Source organism: Anopheles bellator, chromosome 2 (genome assembly GCF_943735745.2).
Source record: "Anopheles bellator chromosome 2, idAnoBellAS_SP24_06.2, whole genome shotgun sequence".
NCBI lineage: Eukaryota > Metazoa > Arthropoda > Insecta > Diptera > Culicidae > Anopheles > Anopheles bellator.
Genome location: NC_071286.1, coordinates 34101487 through 34122023, shown reverse-complemented (window position 1 = coordinate 34122023; position 20537 = coordinate 34101487). Strand labels below are relative to the sequence as shown.

The window sequence follows — 20537 nt, the reverse complement described above, 5'->3', positions numbered from 1 at the left end:
TAGAGGTCAAAAAGACCATTCAACTATCAGGCAGCTATCTTGTGATATCTTGACGGTGAAACGACTCAACCTCGCCCATTGTTTTATGTTTTACCATTTTCGTTCATTTATTGTATATAGTTTTGTTTTCTTGTGGGGGTGTGTGTTTTGTTTCGCGTTTTGAGTATTCTTACATTTCAAATCACCAGCACGTTTCCATCTAGACTTAACGCAATAACCCCGTTCGCTTCGTCTTTTCTGTTTCGTCCTGTGTTCTGGGTTCTTCGCTAGTGCTTCCTTGCGCTTACTTTTCTCTCTCTCTCTGTCCGATCGCTGTGGAATCGAATCCATCTCTCGATTGCTTATGCTATTGCGAGTCATTGGCGTTGCGTTATGCGCGTCAGTATTGTACCACACGGTCCTAGCCTCGTCCTTGCGCCGTTCGCCATCTGCGCTCATTAGGATTCGGGGGGGGGTTTGGGCTTTTTTCTGTCCACCTCAGTCCGAATTAATCTTATTTGCCTTCCACTTAACGCCCGTTTGTTTCCCCTACGATCAATCGTCGGGGAGGTCCACCCCGAAACAGTGTCTTTACCACCGGCACCGACAGCTAAGTGCTCTGGCCAGTCCGGACCGGACTCCTATTAGCGACTCTAATGGCGAGGAAGCTGTCTCGTATCAAAACGTCGGACGCCTTGCCGGAGACTGAGCGGCCCCGTTCCGAAATGGCCTGCTCATCACACTACCCCTATTTACATGCGCACATACACGCAACACACACATGCACACACTGGTCGATCACACCCTCGAACGCCTTTCGCGGACTCGCCTGCACGTTATTTACAGAAAATAAGGGGAACAATTAAAACGCCACTCAGGAGCCTCAGGTGGGGCCGGCGAGGGGAGCAAATTGCCCAAAACCACGTTTCGCACCGAGCCAATATTTACATAGCCCCTCCGTCCCCAGCGCAAATTCCGGGCCACCCCACATCACATCATAAAACTGATTGATATTTACAAAAATATTGCTGCCTGCCTCCCCCCGGGGGGGGGGGGGGGGTGTTTTGGGGCGGCAAACAGGGGGCGCGGCCGCCCCCTGGGAGGCGTTTGGGAATAAATAAAATTAAACTCTTCTCACCTCACCTCACATCCGGACGCTCGGGGTTCGGGTCTTGGATAAACAACGCGCCGGTCCTCCGGACAGAGAGAGAGAGTGAGCGGGAGAGAGATGGAAAGAGAGACAGTGTGTGTGGGGAAACCCGGAGGGGGACACTAAAATAAATAGCTTAACGTAAACGCCGACGCGCGCGGTCCCGTGACCTCTCGGGAGTAGCGCAACGCAAGTCGTTTAGAGGGGTTTACAGACGCTTAAATGCTAGTATTCACAATGGTTGATTGGTTGGTTGGTTGGTAGGTTGGTTTTGTTGGTTGGTCCGGGGCCGGGCCAAGGGTCCCGGGCGGGCGGGGTCCTCTACCCCAGGTGCATCGCGCCCCCCATCAGGCTCGGGTGGAAGTAGCCCATGTAGAGCTGGGCCCCGGGAGCCCGCCCGAGCGCGGCCATCTTGATCTTCTCCAGTTCCGCTTCCTGCAGCCGCTTCGCCTTGGCCCGCCGGTTCTGGAACCAGATCTTGACCTGCGTCTCGGTGAGCCGCAGCGACGAGCTGAACTCGGCCCGCTCCGCTATGCTCAGGTACTGCTTCTCGCGGAACTTCTTCTCCAGCGACAGCAGCTGCTGGGTGGTGAACGGGGTGCGCGGCTTCCGGTTCGGTTTGTGCTTCCGCAGGTTGCACTTGATGCGCGGCGGTTCATTGTCTGGAATGGGTGCGAAAAGAAGCGGAGGGTGAAACACTTTTAACAACGTGATTGTCAACCTTAAATTATGGCCCTCAGGCGTCCTCGATGTTGAGGGTCCTCGCGTGCCACGACTACATCCATCCATCCAGCGCAGTCCCCCCGAACATATGGTCGACCCGCGAACCCGCACCCCGTGAGAACCGGGCCCGAGGCGGGCCTTGGAGACACGGGTTACAAAGTATTTCAAGTGACAGTTAATGAACGAGCATCGGCGCCTCGCGATAAATCCCCAACACCAACCCCGTTCCGGGGCCAAAACCCAAAGATTTATTACAATTTTTAATTTTTCATCTTTCTAAACGGCGCGAATGGTTCTGTCTGACATTTGTTACCGAAGAACACAACGCGCGGCAACGAATCGATCGCTTCGCGCCAACCGCGACGAAGGGCGGTGAAAGAAAAATCACGTGGTGGTCGTGGCGTAGGGAACCCCGTGTTCTCCGCACACTCCGCTGACGGGGCGGCAACTTCAGACGTCCGACGGGGATATGTTTATTTTTAAAGAGACAACAGAACAAACCCGAAACGAAAGCGAAGACATTCTTGAGAGGCAAGCCGATGCCGCCGCCGCTAATAGACTATTAGACGACGGCATGGCGGGATCGGCGGGGAGTTAATTGATAGGAACACAACCGGGGCCCGGGTGACAGTCAAGCAAACTGCGCTCCGGGAGCGTCCGGGGTAAGTGACACGCTGAATTATTCCCTCAATCAGCGTTAGCGTTGCTCGAAGGATCGGTGGCGGCCCCGGAAGCCGGATTTGTGTACTCGGCCCTGACCACCCGACGGATCCTTACTATTGGCATCCACTGCAAGGGGCGGCCACTACATCTCGGGACTGAGGCACTGTTTTATCGGAATGCATTCTATGACACAGGCACGAAGTGGCACGAAGAATTGCTGCGATGGCAATTCCTACAGTTTTATTTACTGAACAGTGTCCCTGTGGTCGATACAGCGAACAGTAACATCTGGGAAGCAGTAGTCTGCCCCCCCAAAAGCATTAGAGTTTTCTTCATGTTTCATGTTTCTGCATGTTTTGTGACTTGTTCCAGAAACCCATGAAGGGAGCCATAAAAGGACATTGAAAAAATAAAAACAGGCATCGAAAAACGAGCTGTACAAGATCATAAAAAATGACTTTTTGAAGTGCTTCGAGAATTGGAAAAAAACGTTGGCAGAAGTGTTTAATATCTGATGTGGATTGTTTTGAAGGTAACAAATAGAAATGCATTAATAAAAAAAATAATTGTTGAAAAAACTAACCGAAAGTGGCGATATTTTTTCAACAGACCACGTATTGGTGATGTCCAATTATGCTGGGGTACATGCTATTTAAAATCTCCATCATCTGAACAACCACATTGAAATGGGAACGCTCTTCAAGAAATTAGTGGAAGTCCCGAAACACTAGACATTGAACGTAATCTCAAGTATCTTATAAGGCGATGTAAAGTGGAATAATGGGAGATAACATAGGTTAAAGAATATTAATAAGAGAACTTATGATTCATTTCCATGAAGTCATTCGGGAAGGTCATTCATTCATGAAGTCATGAATGATCTGACGAAAGAATCTCAAAGTCCACGGCGAACGGAAACTGTTTCCGAAACTTTCCAAAGACCAAAACAATTGTTTTTACTTTCGGCGTCTGGAGTATCGATACACAGCAACCGCACTGTACACCTCACACACAAACACTCACACAGCGGCTGCCGTGGGAGTTTATGGAAAAGTCGGACTTTTCAATTAACATCGGACCCCTCTCTCGAGGGCCGCCCTTCTTCCGCGCGGCGCGAAACGATATGCTAATATGCCACCGACCCTTTGTCCCGTGTCGAGGCCACACCCCACATCGGACTTCTCGGTGGGGTGGCACATACTTTATGTTCTCCCTCTTCGGAGTCCCCCCTCGCTTTCCGGCCGTTTGCATCGAACATCGAACGGTCTTGCATTCCATGCGCGGTGCTGCCCTTATCGTGGACCCCTTTTCGCCACTGTTCCTGTCTCTCTCACTCGCGGCACTGACGGTTGGTGTTAGTGTCCTGGCCGTGCCATTTGCGCAATGCGCACGCTGCACCGCGCGCCATCGCCAGCGTGTGAACTGGAGTTTAATAAATTAATTTCACCACCGCCGGTTTGTTCGGTCCGTTGCGGGGCCTGCGTTTGCGTGTGTGTCACTGCCTGCCACCTCCTTCGTGGCAACCTTCTTGGCCCACCCGACCCACCTTCGACGGTGCAGCGCCGCCGGTGCATCGCCTCTACTAATTTGTTTGAACAACAACCACAACAAGGGCGGCGTATCGATTAGCCGCACGGCCAGCCGAGTTCAAATGCCCCCACCCCCTGTTGCAGCCCACAGCCACCCCGCCCTTCACCCCGTTGGAGGTTGCATTTTTATGATGAAGACGCGCGCACGGTTCGCGCGGGCGCAAAATTTGCATTCCATTAGTGCCGATTAGTAGCTGCTTGTTGCACACGCTTCGAGAGAGAGAAGGAGAGAGAGAGAGGGGGTCGGAATAGAGAGAGAGAGAGAGAGAGAGAGCGTGGCCGGGGCAATCTAATCGCGGATCGCAAACACTTCAACCGGATCCTTCTCGGAAGATGCCGACCCAGCAGCCCGGAGCCCGCGTGTCGTCGTCACAAATTCACAAAACTAACCCCGAACACCAGAGGGCGCTCTCACCGCGGGGGGATGGAGGCTTATCTAAATTGCTAATATGCTCGTGTTGCAGAGTTGATCAAACGGGGCGAGGGATGGAGGTCCTTCAGAGACTCAAACAAAATGGCCATCAATTCATTAGCCGCAATCAAATCAATTTGCTGCTCGGAGTGGTCCCCCCCCTACCCCTCCCTGCACGGACCGTGCGTGACACATTCCTCGCCGTTGCAACGCGACCCACCTGCGATCCGGACCTCCCTTCCCCCCCACCCCGCCAGCTTCAGTGACACACATGTTTCGACCCACCAACACATGCGAACCGCTAAAAATCGCGCGTCGCGCTTTGACAAATGGTAATAAGATAATCTCGGCATCGGCATCGTCTCGGCACAAGAGGGGGGCCCCGTCCCGTCCCTGCCCTGCCGATATTTGGGGCGACTTCCGCCATGCGGTGAGTCGGGGCCGCGATCAGGGACACCGCCACCGCCGCCACCACCACCGGGGCTCGATCTCCGCAACATCCGAAGAATGTTTCGAGCGCGTCCCTTTGATGTTGCTCACCCAGCGGCGGCGGTGGCGACGGTGGCGGAGGGCATGCCAAGGGGAAGCTGGCGGGACTCGTCGCCAAAAATACGCAACAAAGCGCAGATCGGGCATCAGACGCGCGCATCGGAATGTTCCGCGGTCCCGAAAGTGTACCAAGGGTTTTCGGGCGAGCAAATCGGTACCCTTCGTCTGCGAATTTGCCGCCCAGCTGTGGCCGTGGCGGAGGCAGTGGCAGTGCTGGTGGCGGCGACGGAATGCTGAATGTCGCACATTTTAATTTGAACCTAATTGAAATCGCAGCTTCTGCAGTGTTTGGGAAGATTGGGCGTTGGCGATCGGACGTGAGGCGTTGAAGGTGTCCTACGGTCGTCTACGGCTAGCCCAGCATCAATCTGGAGCTGCTGTGTAGAACTTGAAGTGACACGAACATGAGCTCAATCGACGTACAGCAACAATCGCAGCAATCAGATGCATCTTCTTAGCAACGAAACGATTGCTGTCCTTTGTGCGAATCATGTTTGTGGTATTTTCTAACGCAACGCGATCGACATGAATTAGCTGGAGCTCTGTGGAACGGTTTTATTATCTATTTCAATAACAGAGGTGGCTGCCTGAAGAAAAACTTAGAACTGATGGTGCAGCTATTTTAATTCGACGAGAGGAAAACGAATGAGTCAAACAGTGACTTTGGACGGCTTGAAAGTGAGTTCATTAAGGCACCAACTAAGGGATTTGTTAAAGTTAGCAACTGACGCGAAATTGTTTTTTTTTATCTTAGAAGAAGACGAGAAATTGTTATATGTTCGAAAAATATTATTTAGGTATAGTGGGCTGTTCAATAAGTGCGTAGCTTCGATTTCGTAAGTTTGTATTCGGCCATAGTCGAACAGAGGGCTCTGCTACGAGTTTATTATGTTGGTGAATTTGTTTTGAAGGCTTAAAAGCAAAGGAAATTTGTGAACGAATGTTGATAGTGTACAAGGACTTTTCACATTCAGCTAAATATCGTATCGCGGGCTATCGTATTGCAAAATCGTCAAATAACTGAAAGAGATTTAGTACAAGGCTGAATGATAAAGTGTATTTCAAACCATAAAATTGTGTTTTTCTCATCGAGGCTATGAACTTTTCGAACAGCCTAGTATGTTATTTAGTACGACTTTGGCCGTTTCGAGCGTTTCAGTGGCTAAGTTCAGTTACAATAACCTCCGAAGGAGTTTCTGACACTATGTGACAGAAGAAGACAGTATTTGGCCAATAATCGAACATTCATCTCAATCAATTCTTAAATACCATTGATGATGCTAACTGGTTAAGCATTTCGAAAAGAAACTAACAGAAATTTAACTCTAAAAATAAACTCTGTTCCAAACCAAAATCCAATTAAAAATAAGTTTGTCATTTACCGCCCGACGAATCATTGGCGAATATGTTACATAAGCTAGCCAATATGTCCTTCTGGGAAGGAAGCATCTGGTTCTCCATCGCTCCCATCGATCTGATAAACGGCACTGCTCCTCCGCAATGAATCTTCCCTTTAATAGCCGTCCATTTTGAGTCCCCAAATAAGTTGATACGTTACAGGCCTCTAGGTACTAGGTGTGACACACCAGGCCTCGCCATTACCCGCTGTAACGTGTTATAGGAGAAGTTGATTAAACCCGTTACTTCCCGAACCACGGGCGTTTGAATGGCGCCATCAGCAAGCCATTTCACGCAGGCGCTTCGCTAAAGGATACCTCGATATAAATAAAAAGGCTTCGCGGGGGATACTGGGACAAACGGCATCTGGTCGGCGAACGGGTTAGGTACCCCTTTTTTGATCGGCTTCCCTCGGGGTAAAGGGCTAGAGTCCCCGGTGCGCTCGGAGGTGCCGGCGTCAACGCCAGCTATCTGCCGTGCCGATCAGGGGCGAAGAAAGAAATAATTAACACCAGCTCCTGGCACCGGCACCGCCGGCCATAAAAGTGTTGTCCTAAATGATCCTGTGGACCAAAAAGTTATGGCACCCTATGGCATGGAATTAAACAACCTGAGGGGGTGTCCTGAGCACCCGGATCTAGCACCCCGGCGGATCCTAGTTGTTGATCCTCCGCGCGTCGTGAGTGTCGTGAGTCCTTTCGTTGATCGCGGTACACAAAATTTCCAATGCAATTTTTGAAACCAAAAACGGCCGAATGTCTGTGGCCAATGCCACGTCACTGCGTGTGTGCAGGAGCTGGGTCGGGTCGAAGACGAAAGGGAAGGGAACCGGGGGTCGGGCAGCACTCGCCCGTCACGACGGCGTCGAAGGCGTCGAAGGCTTTCTGCAATTAATTAGCTACCATTTGCATACAACCACTAATTGGCTTGAACTGACCGAACTCTCGGGGGCTCAAATGTCTGCGAAATCGCGACCGAGCCTCTCAGGTTGTTTCCCTCTTCTTCTTCCCCTTCCCGCTGTTTGGCTTTCCCTTGGTTCCCTCGTCCATCGGTCCATGTTTTGCTCTTAATTTTCGAATATATTTATAACTTCGGTGCGCCTGGGGGTTGCGAGATTCCTAGGACCCCGTGGCGGAGTCGCGTAAAGAGTGCGAACGCCTGCACACGACTCGAACGTAATCTTGTAATCTGCGCCCCAAGTGGGTCCCTAAAGGACAGCCTTCCGGTAGCAGCATCAGCCGCCGCCGAAAAGGTGCAACAATAAACTCGATCGTATCGCCAATAGAAGTCACCCAATCGGCCGACCGGCCTGCCGGCTCATTGTTCCGTCCGCTCAGCCGAGGCCAATAGTAGCTGAAAAACTTAATGGACTAATTAAATCAATTACACCTGTGATAAACCATTTTAATGACTCTATATAATTTATAAGCGCGTAATTTATGTCTGGGCCCGATCCTTCCGGGGCCGCCGGGGTCCTTTCGAGGCCGTTCTCCGGTCGTTTTTTGTTCGCTTCCCGTTTTTATTCACCCATCGCACGCAACCGGCCATCGGCGCACGCGCTTATCGCAAATGTCACATTTTGCGCGCCATTGCCACCGGTATTCGGAGGCTCGGATCGGCCGCCGGGTCCGCGGGACCATTTAAGATAAGATAGGCAAGGCCCTCGCGCAAGCTGCAAACGCCGCAAGCAGCCCTGGGCCACTAATTATCGTCGCCCGGCTGAAGGGGTCCTTTATTTTGTCGGTAAACGATTTTTTTGCTGCTGAAGGAACTCCTGAAGGAACTACCACCTCGCTCTCTCTCTCTCTCTGGCCTCTATCTTAATCGGCCGCATGACGACGGCCGCGGCAACATAAAGCCTCCGCCGCCGGAAGGCGTTATTAATTGGGCGCGATTATTGGGCCGATTAAAATTTATTGCCAAAATTAGCGATCGACACGCAAATTTTCGTACATTCGGTGAGCACTCGGTTCGCGGTGCCTGTGAATGTGTGTGGTATGGGTGCCCCTCGCTAACCATAATGCTCCGGTGGGCGGCTAACCTCCCACGGGGCCGGGCCTGGCCTGGGCCAGTGATTGAGATAAACTTCCATTTCCAACGCCATGGTCGATCCGGGTGTCGCCTCGCCTCGATGGGCTGTGATTGTTATTAATTTATTTAAACTCCAGTTCCGGTGTCGGTTGGGCCCGACTGCCCAAACTCAACCTAGACCAGAACCAGTGGTCAGCCATGGATTACCCCGATAAATTGCATTTCGGGACACGGACACAGAGAGAAAGAGAGAGAGTGCTCCCCAATCAACAGCACCCCGGCGGTGCGTAATAGAGTTATTAATTTTTATAACCATAATTTTTCCATCACCGCGTGGGTCATTGGCCATAGCAGCCACGGTTCCTTGTTTGTTTTTGTTTCCTTGCGCGCTGTTGCTTTGCCTCACTTCGCCACTTCCGGGTCTCGCGGTCCTCGCACTGCGTTGAGCGAGTTGAAATTGAAACTTCCTCCCTTTTCGGGTCATTTTCGGACCGTTAGTCTTGGGGCCGGCCAGCCGTCCGACCGGCGATCTCGTCTCGAGAATGAAAAATGAGATCGATCGGAGTGACACGCAGATACTGTCAACCGCTTAGCGCTACACTCTGGTGTTCGCAGCGTTGTTTTACCATGTTCCCGGAGTCTGAACATGGAAACCATCGCGCCGACCGATGTGGTAAAGTGATCTCAGAGTCAAGCTTTACAAGATACAGAAAGATGGTCTTGATTTGTTTACTTGTGGTCCACTCATCATCAAGACGGACTTGGACGCGGTGACAGGCTGTCCAGACTCCGTCAGGTCAGGTATACGTGTGTCGCATCGTACTTTAGCAGCTGAATTGTTTCCACAAACACCTGAAGAAGCTTTGTAGGTCAGGCAGCTAATTCACTCCAACGATTGGATTACTAGTTAAAAGAATTTATACCAATTAGATCAGACGAGAAGAAATGCATTAAACTTTTAAAGCTCAAGTTATATATGCATTTAAAATCTTGACTTCCTGTATTGACTCTCCAAAACTCGCTACCGTCACCGGACATAATGACCTTTTACTACCTTTCTGTCGTACGTATAACAATTTTTCGTCGCTTCTTCGTTAGGAAAAACAGCAGTTAGCAAAAGACGCGAGCGCAGTGAAACAGCTAGCCCAACACTTTGCGTGGCGCGTCACGCCACGGTTGCGCACCAATAGGGTGACGACGCCCAAAACGGCTAGGCTAGCTGTTTTAGGCTATAAAGGGCCACCGCACCTTTGGCGCGGCCTCTTTCTTCAGTCATAGTCAGCGCCAACTAGTTGCTAAAGTTGTACAGTTGCTAATATACGATTAATAAATCGACCACAAGTCGAACCGATCCCATAACTCTTAACTTTAATATGCCCCTTGATCAGTGACGTGATGTATTTGCTTACATGTCTTCTAAGGAAATATTTCTTCCATATCTCTCTCGTCTATGTTTTCCTTTAAAATATCGGTTACCAGCTTCTGCGTTGCGTTCCGTCAATTGTGATTAGTTTTAGTTGTAAGTGCTACTTTAAGTTGTTTGTTGTCAATTAAGCTAAGTTGCTCGTTGATTGTTTTGTAATAAATAAACAAAAAAAAAAGACAAAATCAGAATACGAGACATTCACTCATCAATCGAGAACCGAGAATTGTTGTGATCATCATAAGAACTCATAAGTGATCTTCCTCTGGGTCGTCGAATAAAGTCAGAGTTTCCAAGAAGCAAACATTTGCTACCTTTGACCGAAGGTATTCTAGGTATTGCTGCGTATCCAACCCATTGGAAGAGTCTCTCAGCGTGACAGAGCCTTTGAAAGACCTTGGACATTCCACCAAGAGTTGGGTTCAAGATCGGTTCTGTCATAAATGAACCTTGACCGTTCGATCCTTCTCAATCGGGAGAATACAAACAGCCTATCGTTTACTCAATAAAATACGAAGCTACAACAACCCAGCTTCGAGTCCACAATAACTAGCGAGCAGGTCACAACCGATTCATGTGTCTTTCCCCGATTTTCCCCGATAGAAAACCTGATAAACTTTGGCCACTGTTTTGAACTTGATGAACTGTTGCCCTGCTTAAATGGCCCAACCCGAAGCGGATTGTGGTCTCACCGACGAAGGTGGGAACCCAAAGAAAAGCGGAAGATCCCCGATCAAGATGGGAAGCGTCTAATACACGGCGAAAGATTAGCGCTGTATCAGCAAACAGTTCGTAGTTCAAACACCGGGCAGGGAAAAGGTGGTCGACCACAAACCCGGCAAACGAACGAAGTGTCCATAGAGAAGAAATGGAAAAACCGGAAGAAACCACCGAAAAACGAACCGAAGAACCGAACTGGACCGGCGGTCACATAAATATTTCATTTCGGCTCCGAATTTTAATCACCCTCCTAAACGCAACAGAACGGCCCCGCAGGAAGGTCCGCTACGTTCCGCGGCTTTTGGGGCGGTTTTTGGGGCGTTTTGTATTGGGCCGCGCGTGAAGGGCGCCCGATGCTTATCGCCGGTAAATGCTAGTTTTGTAAGCTCATTCTCACCAACCAACCGGACCGGCGACCAACGCGGCCCCCGTTGACAGCCAACGTGTGGAGCGGACACGAAATTAATTTTCAAATCATCACGGACACGGCCACGCCATCAAAACCCGGCCGGTCGGTCGGTCGGTCGGTCGGGAGCGCGGACGTCATCAAGCCGAGCGATCCGATGACGTTCCGGTGCGCGCCAAATTCGCCGTTACATAAAACAAATCTAAATTAACAGCTTCATTAGCAACGTCGGATGCGCTCGAATGTGGCGTCCCCACGGTACGGAGCTAACCCTTGGCGGTGCAGCGGCCGACTCCGCGGAATCCTCGTTAGAGAGAGTCCGCAGAAGTGCGTTTCCGTCGCCGGGCCCCCCGACCTTCAAGGGTTCGCAGGCCCAGGACGGGGACCGACAGAGTGTCGTTATGGATTGAAATTTATTCATCTCATTTGCGGCCACGGTTTGGGTGCGCTCGCCCCTAATGATGGTTGGCCCGACTTTCGCGACATCCTGCGCCTCGGAGGGCCGCGTATAATTGTTTTCGGGAAAACTGCAACGATCTGCATCTGCTGCTGCGCTCAATAGCCCGTCACACGTTTCGGCGAAACGGCGGCCCAACGTGTCATATACACGCCTTTGGGACCCCGGCCAATACACGGACGCCACATTCTTGGAATCGCTCAGCCGATGCCGTTCGGTAGAGCCCGATGCGGCACGTTTCGCGTCGCGTTTCTTTTGTGTGCCACATTTTTGGCGGATAAGACCGCGGGTCGCCTTAATTGAAAAATACTTTCCGCCGACGGATCTAGAGACGGTAGCCCGGAACGCCCGAGATGTCTGTCGGCCGGGCCTCTGAGATGGTTTTCTATGGCGCAAGTGTTAGACGATGGTTATCGCTGTCCGATGTGACAAGGATCTTTCGCATCAGAACCCATTTGAACCATTTGGTATAAAGTGGCAGAATGTAACTGAAGCTGTGTCGAAGGCAGTCAACGTCAAACGTCATTTAAGGAGACGCTTCTTGGGATGGGACCAAATGCTAACTTCAAAATATTGTTGTACCTCTCAGATTTCTCTCAGAATTGACTTTTCCTAGGTAGCTCTTCGGAGTTGGAATTTGCACGTGCAAGTGGTTATTCCACGGTTTCGAATCTCCTAGTTTCGTAGTGGATTGTACTGCTAGTTGAAGTTGGGACATGGGACGCTCTTCTATTTAAACTAGTTCTGGACCCATCAAACACAGATTTGTACAGTAGAGTTTTGGTCGAATATCGGACATCGGCAAACCTTTCTGTCGTCACAGAATTATGCAGATTCAGGAAGTTCTTGGCCAACTGTTTCATATATTCTCCCGGTTCCGAGTTTCTTCGCATAGCTCCACCACCACAACGACGACATCGGAACAGAAAACTTTCCAACTTCCACTTCGATTGGCTGGAATTTGTTCGCGGAAATCACTCGTTTCCAGCGCGGGCGCGCGCCCGCGAGTCGGGATTTGCATTTCAAATTCTTCGCCCACCTCGCCCAGGTCCTGGCAGACTCGGTTCGCGTTTGTTTTTTTCTACACGGGCTGGGACGGGGCCACGTCACCGGGGTCCAGCAACACAAACACACCAGCGAGCGCCACAATACACGGAGCGGCTATCGACGGGTCTCTCGATGTTGAATCGATTTCCTGGCGGACTAGGAGCATAGGGGGCTTATGCACCCACGAGTAGCACAGAGGACACCGCACACAGGAACACACAGGAGGGGCACACGGAAAGTTTGCAATCTCAATCATGCCCGGGGCCGGTCAAGGATCGCGTTCGGACAATCAAATCATAAACCATTGCAGCCCGTGGTCGATCCGCCAATGATCCGCTCGGGCCTCGGGCCAGTGGCCACGCGAAACAATGGCGTTGTAAATTATTTTCAAACACACGTCCGTCCGAGTGAGCGAGATGACGCGTCGTGAGTAGGAGTCGCAGCCACATCGCCATTCGCGGGAAGTAATAGAAATGTTCCAATCGAGAGGCTTGGGCTGGGCTAATTGTGGCCGACTCTGTGTTTGCAGCACTTTTGGGAGAAGTGAGCTCAGGACTAAAGCATCAACGTAATCGGTCTCTCCCCCCCAGATTGCCGGTCCACTCCGGAACACTTCTTCGGAGGCGGTTGATGGAAACAATGGCCCACCAAAAATGTGGCTGAAATGGGGATGCCAAACACGGCATGGGGAAAGTGGTGGCTCGGCTCCTATTTGCGGCCTGTTGTGATGGCTGTCGCTGTGTTGGTTCTGTGGTTCAGCGCGAATTAATATTAATTAGTGGAAATTACAATAAATAATAAAACGACGGCCCGAGCCCGGACCGCACTTAGCGCGGCCATCGCGTGCTGGGAATCTATTATCAAATCCCTGTTCCGTATCACAATCCATCTACCAAGCGACCGCCACTAATTCATTCCCCCCTCGCCCTGGACACCCCCCTCTGCCGTCGGATCTAAGGACCAGCTGGCGTGGTGAAGTGATTTAAAATTATTATTACATTAATTTGATACTTGTTTATAATAAAAGCGAACATGGAAAAGTATTGTTGTTAATTTATTTGTTATTGTAATTTCGTACCGCCCTCCCGGGGCAACCCAATTTGGTCCTCCCCACACCCCCACACTGCCATTAACCCGCTCATCTGCACGGGGCCTCCGGATCTCGCGCGGATTAAAGCCCATGTCGAGGGCTACCGATCTCCGGTAGCCCGGTCGAGATGAAGCTGGCGGACCGGAAACAGAGAGAGAGAGAGAGAGAGAGAGAGAGAGAGAGAGAGAGAGAGATCGCTTACATTTCGGGGCCCAGGAACAGACAGACAGACCGACGGGTGATGTTATGCGCTCGATCGTCTCAAGACTCATTAGCGATCAACGCTGACGGGGCTGTCGGGGACCCGTCTCCACCCGCGGAAGTTCCACCCGCGGACATCCGTATAAGGAACGAGGATAAGAAAACGGAACGGCCTTATAAAAGTGTTTTAATTTGTTTCCAACTACCTTCCGAGACCGAGTCAGGGAGAGAGAGATCGCACGAAGATGGAGTTCTTTTTTCGGGCCGCTACTGTTGGTTTCTTTGTGTTGGGCTGCAGGCGATGCACTTGGCGAGGGAGCGGCCGGCGAAATCCGGTAGTTGCTGCTGATTGCAGATAATCACGACATGTCGCCTGCGAGGTTTTATTTCATTTCGACACCGCGCACTGCAACCACTCCGGAGTGGAGAGCCTTCGGTGGCTTTTATGGCCGCGCCACCACCGGGTTGTTGGTGAAAATTATGTGAAGAAATGGGTTTTATGTTGCCGTCTTAAGGCAATCACGGCTTTTGCACAATTTGTTCGCGCGTCCGCCTGGCCACGCCGGGGGCTGCCGGGCACACATTTCTTCCCGCCCAGGCCACGGGGCCGGGTGGTTAAGTTATGCAACGAAAACAAGACCCGAGGAGGCCGGGGCACCGGGGTTCGCCGCCAAAAAACAGAAATTAACCAACGGAACAACGGTTGACATGGAAATATATCAAAACGGCGCCACACGGGCTAATTAAAACACTTATCAAAACGTCTCGGGGCCAGCGACTTCCGCGGCGCATTAAGCATTCGCTGGACGGTGGCGGCGGCGGCGGCTGCAGCGGTGGTAGTTGTTTTCCTAATGACTTAATTTACCCACCCAAGGAACGGGGGGTACCATGGTGTCGAAAAGAACGGGAACCCGGGGAGGGCCCACAACAAATAAAACACAAACAACAGAGTCACGACGCAGGAATGAAAGATGGCGTCAATGGGTTGTCAAAATTTCATTCAAAAACACTCCCGCCTGAGGTCCGGGAAAAGCTCCCCACAGTGTGCGAGAGAGAGAGATGGCGAGAATCGGAACGAAACCTTTACTAATTACACACACCAGATCCGGACGCGATCACAAAATGGCGCAGGAGCACCCCACGCGGGGCCTAGTTTAATTAAATTATAGAATTTAAACGGTGAAATTATGTTAATGCCCCGCCAGAGACCCGGAAGGTTTTGGCCGGTTTGTTCTTCGTTTGACAGCGTTTCTCTCTATCGCGCTCCCTCCCTCTCTCTCTCGCGGGGGGTTGTTGATGATTTTTCGGCCCCGTTCCTATGGCACCTGCTAGTCCGGGTTTCTCTCCCGGTGAAAGACAAATAGCCTCGCGGGGCCTGGTGTGTAAACTAATTACAAGTTAATTAACCGGCCATCAACGGGGACTTCCTGTTCTGGAAGTCCGTTCCGTTCCCGGCCCGCTAGATCCCGCTAGATCCCCGGGCCGACAATGAAGTCATGAAGCAGCAGCCGCAGCCTCTTCCAAGGCCTGTCGATCGATCCGATCCGAGAGTGGCTTTGTTTTTCCCACGGCGCCCGAGATCTTGGCCCGGGGAGGATCTCCACACCGATCGGCAGGGCGAGATGTATCTCAAATCTATTAATTAGCCTTCCTTATCGACCTCTCTCTCTCCCTGTCTCTTTCGCAGCCTCTCTCTCTCTCTCTCGGCTAGAGATCGGCTACCCGACGATTCTAGACGCGGCACCGCGTGGTTCGGAACACATAAAAAAGTTACCGCCGGAGGATCGCGCTGCGCTGCGCGCCTAATTAATTGCTTTCTTGCCTCCGTTGCGCACCCCGAACACGGCTCAGATTCCGGCAGCCGAAGAAGAAGCGGTCGGCCCAAAAAAACGGGGCCCATCCGGACAGGCCCCGGATGGTTCGGAGCGGTTCTCGGAAGTGGACAAACTGGTGGCACTCGGACCCCGAAAACTCTCGACCTCGTGCAAGGGACTCAAGCATTCCTCGGACCCCGGGTCCTCGGACGGAGATGTGGTGCCCCTCGATAATATATGTTTATATCTTGCCCGACCGATCGTTTGTCATCTGCGCCCGATGACGTTTATCCGAGGCCGCCGGCCGGGCGGCGTCCGTCTGTGTTTTGGTTTATTTTTAATTTCGATACGTTTTCTTATCCCTTCTTGCTCTTCCTACTACCACCCTTCGAAGCCTTGTTTGTCGATCGATGATTTATGTCTCGATCGATTGTGGTGGCCACCGCGCATCGATCGTCGCGATCAACGCGCTTTATCGCGACACAAACTCCGGCGGAGAAGTTTTTTTTATTTGTTGCCAACTTCTCCGCGCCAGCGCCAGTGACAATAATAATTTACAAATAAGCCGCAACCAGCCGCGATTCGTTTGGGTGCGAATACACAAAATGGGGCTTATGGCGCTTATTTTTGGGAATTTTAAATCCCCTCTCGTAATGTCCAGTGCACCAATATGACTTTAAGTTATGCTGCATTCGCTAAGGATTTCCCATAAAGCCCTGAGGAATATAGCATCGAACACTCTGAAAGCGCTGCAGTCGATTATTTTATAAATAAAAGGTAAATTGCATCCGAATGGCAATTGTACGCAGAATTGTTCATCTTTTTCTAATCGTACAAACCGTGGCTCATCCGTAAATGATCAGTTTCTAAGCGACAGACGATCGTTCGAACCCCTACAAAATATAAACTTGAATTCTAAACTTTAAGTTGGTACTTAATATGGTACGTATCCATTCTACTAATAATAATAAATAAAATAAAATAAATCGTACATATCGATTAAAAAAGGCGACGTTTCAAAAGATATGTTGTCTGTTCAAAAAGTTATTGTCTCTGTAAAAGTTTGTTAAAAAAATATCAAAAATGTGGTCTGCCCCAAAAGTGCTAACAATTTTGTATTTACACGGGCTACGTGTATTCGATTTTGCGAAATCGACCATGAGCCAGAACACGCCCAAGCAAAGCAGCTACAAAAATTGACTGATTACTCAAAATGGCCAAACTTCTCAGCATAAGTGAGTAACATGAGTAACAACATAACTTCACAAAAATATCGAAAATCCCTAACCCGTAAATATCCGTAAATACAAAATTGTCAGAACTTTTGAAACAGACCACATGTTTCGAACGGTCGCAGCATCAACGGATGACGCACCAAGCACCGAAATGATGATGAACCGACCGAACCGATGAAAATATTGTAACTAAGACATTGGTAAACAATAGGAATTTGTTCCTCAATTTGTGTTTTAAATATGTAACCATCGGTGTAGAGTTTCGTTGATTGTTAGTCAAGTTTAAATGTTCCAATTCTCCATGATCATGATCATAATATTTCCACAATTTAAATTTTAGGGGTCGACATCCCACAAACCGTAACGAGTAGCGGTCCTAACTTAAGTACTGCTTCGTGCAAGTAAAGTAATTGACAAACTTTTCCGTTAGAAACCTGATAGAACACTTCAAACAGTGCTTCAAAAATATCACAACCCCCGGAACGGAATGCGAGACATTTGTGTCCCGTCGGAGGTCGCAACGTCAAGTCCCATTACCGTCTAATCAGCACCGTTTAGGTACACGTTTCTTTGTCACCCATCCTGGCACCCTGGCAACGACCACGCATGTGTGACTTTTCGGCGGCCCCAAGATGGCCAATCCGAATCAAGAATGTGTCGCCGGCGACCGAGGATTCCGTTTCGTTCGCATCGTTCACTTTCCATTAACTTTTTGCTCATCACGGCTACGGCCTTTTTTCAGCTTTTCCCACATTTGCCACATGTGGCCATGGCCCGCGGGCGCTCTTTAGTGGTTTCAATCTGTGACGCGATGTCCCTGAGCATGTGCCTCCGGCTCGTTTCGCCTGTCAGCGGCCTCTGTGAGCAGGGTGCGATATCGATTACAGACTTCGAGGGTCGTCGGCAACCTTCGCCCACTTCACGGAGCTGCGTCTAATTCAATCGCACGCGCAATCAGCGCCCCGATAACACCGGAACGGGGTCACCGCTAATCCGCACGCCTCGGTGCGCCCAATTTCAATGCCCGAACCCGGAATCGGAATTCGAGACCCCGAAGACCCCGGAGACCGCCCCGAATTCCATTAACCCCGCGTACGTTCTAGGTGTCTATAGGCGACTTACCTCCACCGAGTTGACCGGCGCCGAAGCCCTGGCCGGGGAACAGGCCGGGTGGCCCGAACGGCCCCGCCATCTGGCGGGCACCGGGCCACGGGACACCGCCGCCGGCCATGCCGCCCCATGCAGCGGCCGCCGCCGCCAGTGCGCTGAAGGGCGTCGGCCGGATCGGGACGTGGCCGGCGGCGGCCAGGGCTGCCCCGGGCGATCCCCCGTGAGGGCCGGGCATCCCGAGGTGACCGGCCGGGGAGCCGGGTGATCCGCTGCCCTTGCTGCCGCGCCCGCCCCGCTGCGAACCGGCGTCGCTCAGCTCGTGGTCCATATCCTCGATGTCGACGATCGAGTCCTCCTCCTCGTCGTGGTTCGAGTCGTAGTCGTCCGACTCGAGCAAACTGTGCGGCGTGTCCCGCCCCGTCCCGTCCCCGTCCCCGTCCACCGTCTTCGCCGAGCTGGCGTCGGGCTGGGAGCGGGGCGAGCAGGAGCCGGTGTGCGAGGACGACAGGTTGGCCGGGACGAGCAGATCCCGCAGCTCGGGCGACCGGCCCGGCGGCAACGGGGTCGCCGTGGTGGTGGTCGGCGTCGTCATCGGGGTCATCGTCGTCACCGTCGTCGCCGTCGCCGTCCCCGACGGCAGCCCGTGCGCCATCAGCGGGCTGAGCGGGCTGTGGGTCGCCGTCGGGGAGCTGAGCGCGGTGCTGATCAGCCCATGGAGCTGGTGCTGGTGGTGGCTGTGATGGTGGTGGGGGTGGTGCGGGTGGTGCTGATGCAGGCCGGTCGGCGTTTTGGGCCGCGTGTCCGCCAGCAAGGACGCCACGCTGAAGTTGCTGATCCGCGAGTTGCTTTTCTGCTGCAGGGGCACCGTCGGGCTGGTCATCGCCATTCGTACCGGAGTTACAGTCATTCCTGATGACTTTAGCATGAAGATCCGACCGACTGCCGCAAAACGAGTTAGACACACGCAAACGCACACGCGAGCGATGTTGCTTTTTGTGGCTGGTTCTTGCACTGCTCAAAGCGCTGTTCTGGGGGGGTGGCAGATCCGTCAGGTGGTCGCAGACGGACCGTCACATCACTGCATCCACTGCACGGAAAATGGCTGCCGATTCGGGCATCGCACCCACACGGGGGGGGGGACAAACGCTCGACACGCGTTGTTCACTTGTTCTCACCGAACCCGGGATTGCACACACTTTTAACACCAAACACGGGAGGAAGTCCGCCGCCGTGGACTCTACACACTTGGACCGCACTCGGGAATCCTGCGAAGCGCACCGAAACAATCTATCTGCTCATGCTCCGACCGAAAGGATGCTCTAACTGGAGGTCCTGCGTTCTGTCCGAAACGACTCTCGCCAGCGATCGTAAAAAGGACGTGCGTTCGGGGCTGAGTCTGTCGAGCAACTGGCGAACGGCTGCGTTCTGAAATAAAAGGCGCATTGGGACGGGTGTGCGCGTGTGTGCGTGTGTGCGCGACTCTCGAAAAGACTGTTCGAATTAGTGGGCGGAGCTACGGTCTCGCTCGGCCAATCCCGCGCCGGTATATAGTATATAAGCGAATCTTCGTCATCCAAGCGATGGACGAATTCAGTTGCCTGCGCGGTGGCTGGGGGAGGGGGGCACCTCCTGAGCCCACCACCCCTCGAAAGGACCCGTTAGCAGAAGAAGGAGAAAAATGAAGTTGTTCATATTTTACATGGCCAGCGGGAACGACACCTCGTCCTGCGTCCCCTCTGTGCTGGCAGCTGCTAAATTCTATTAAAGCCGGTCCACGGTCCGTCCCGGGGGTCCTGGAGCCCCGCAGCCCCCCAACCCCGGGGGTAAGATGACGTGCTGTCTCGCTCGGACCCATCCTCTCCCGAGGGGGCGATTCAATTTTCGTTCCATAATTTCTTATTTACTGTGTAATTAATTTTCGGACAAAACGGTCGCTCGGTTGCCGCGCGGGTGTGCCCCCGTTGCACCCACCGTCCCGTCCCAGCATCCCGGGCGGGGGGTTGGGCCGGACGCCGAGGGACTGGCGAAACGGCTTCTTTCCACCATTTTGTGTGTGAGTAATTTTCGCTCGGTTCAAGGCTCATTTTATTCTGGTTAATTTTTAATGGGTTCACTCGCCGCTTTCCTCGCCCCTTCGCGATTCCCGGCCCGGCCAACCGACCGACGACTTCTGTGCAGGGATTATGTTCGGGTCCGTGGCACACGCTGGCCGCTTTTTAGTTGGCGAGCGAATCCTTTCCAGGCGGTTCGTTGTTTTTTCTTCCCATCACAGAGTGAGCGAGGCGATAGTTTATCTCGGACCCATTTTCACTCAGCTCCGCTTTTTGCTCAAAGCTGCCCGCAGAAACATTTGGCAGCGATTGGTGGGATGTAGATAGCTTTGGCTTGGCGATTCATCCACCGAGCAGACCGTGGTGGTCTAATTAATCGACCCAGCACAGGGTTCTTATTTCCTGCCTGCCGTTTTAAGTGACAAAATCATCGGACGACAAGCCAGGAAACGAACTCGCGGTGCTCTAAGCGCACCGAAAGGGTGTCTG

The 20537-nt window shown here is 52.0% G+C and overlaps 1 protein-coding gene across 1 annotated transcript; it reads right to left on the bottom strand.

Moving 5' to 3' along the window:
• Positions 1-1213: 1213 nt before the first annotated feature.
• LOC131209336 (muscle segmentation homeobox) lies at positions 1214-19121 on the bottom strand. Its single transcript, XM_058202385.1, has 2 exons — positions 18010-19121; positions 1214-1791 (listed from the first exon to the last, which is right to left on the bottom strand). Exons 1-2 carry the CDS (start codon positions 18920-18922, stop codon positions 1451-1453), a joined length of 1254 nt encoding a protein of 417 aa, XP_058058368.1. The 5' UTR covers positions 18923-19121; the 3' UTR covers positions 1214-1450.
• Positions 19122-20537: the final 1416 nt, after the last annotated feature.

What these genes read in the sequence shown, in the direction of transcription:
- LOC131209336 (XM_058202385.1), bottom strand. Translation starts at nt 18,922, where the DNA reads ATGCTAAAGTCATCAGGAATGACTGTAACTCCGGTACGAATGGCGATG. An exon ending in CGCCGGTCAACTCGGTGGAG is followed by an intron (nt 1,792 to 18,009) that starts GTAAGTCGCCTA and finishes CACCCATTCCAG; the next exon opens with ACAATGAACCGCCGCGCATC.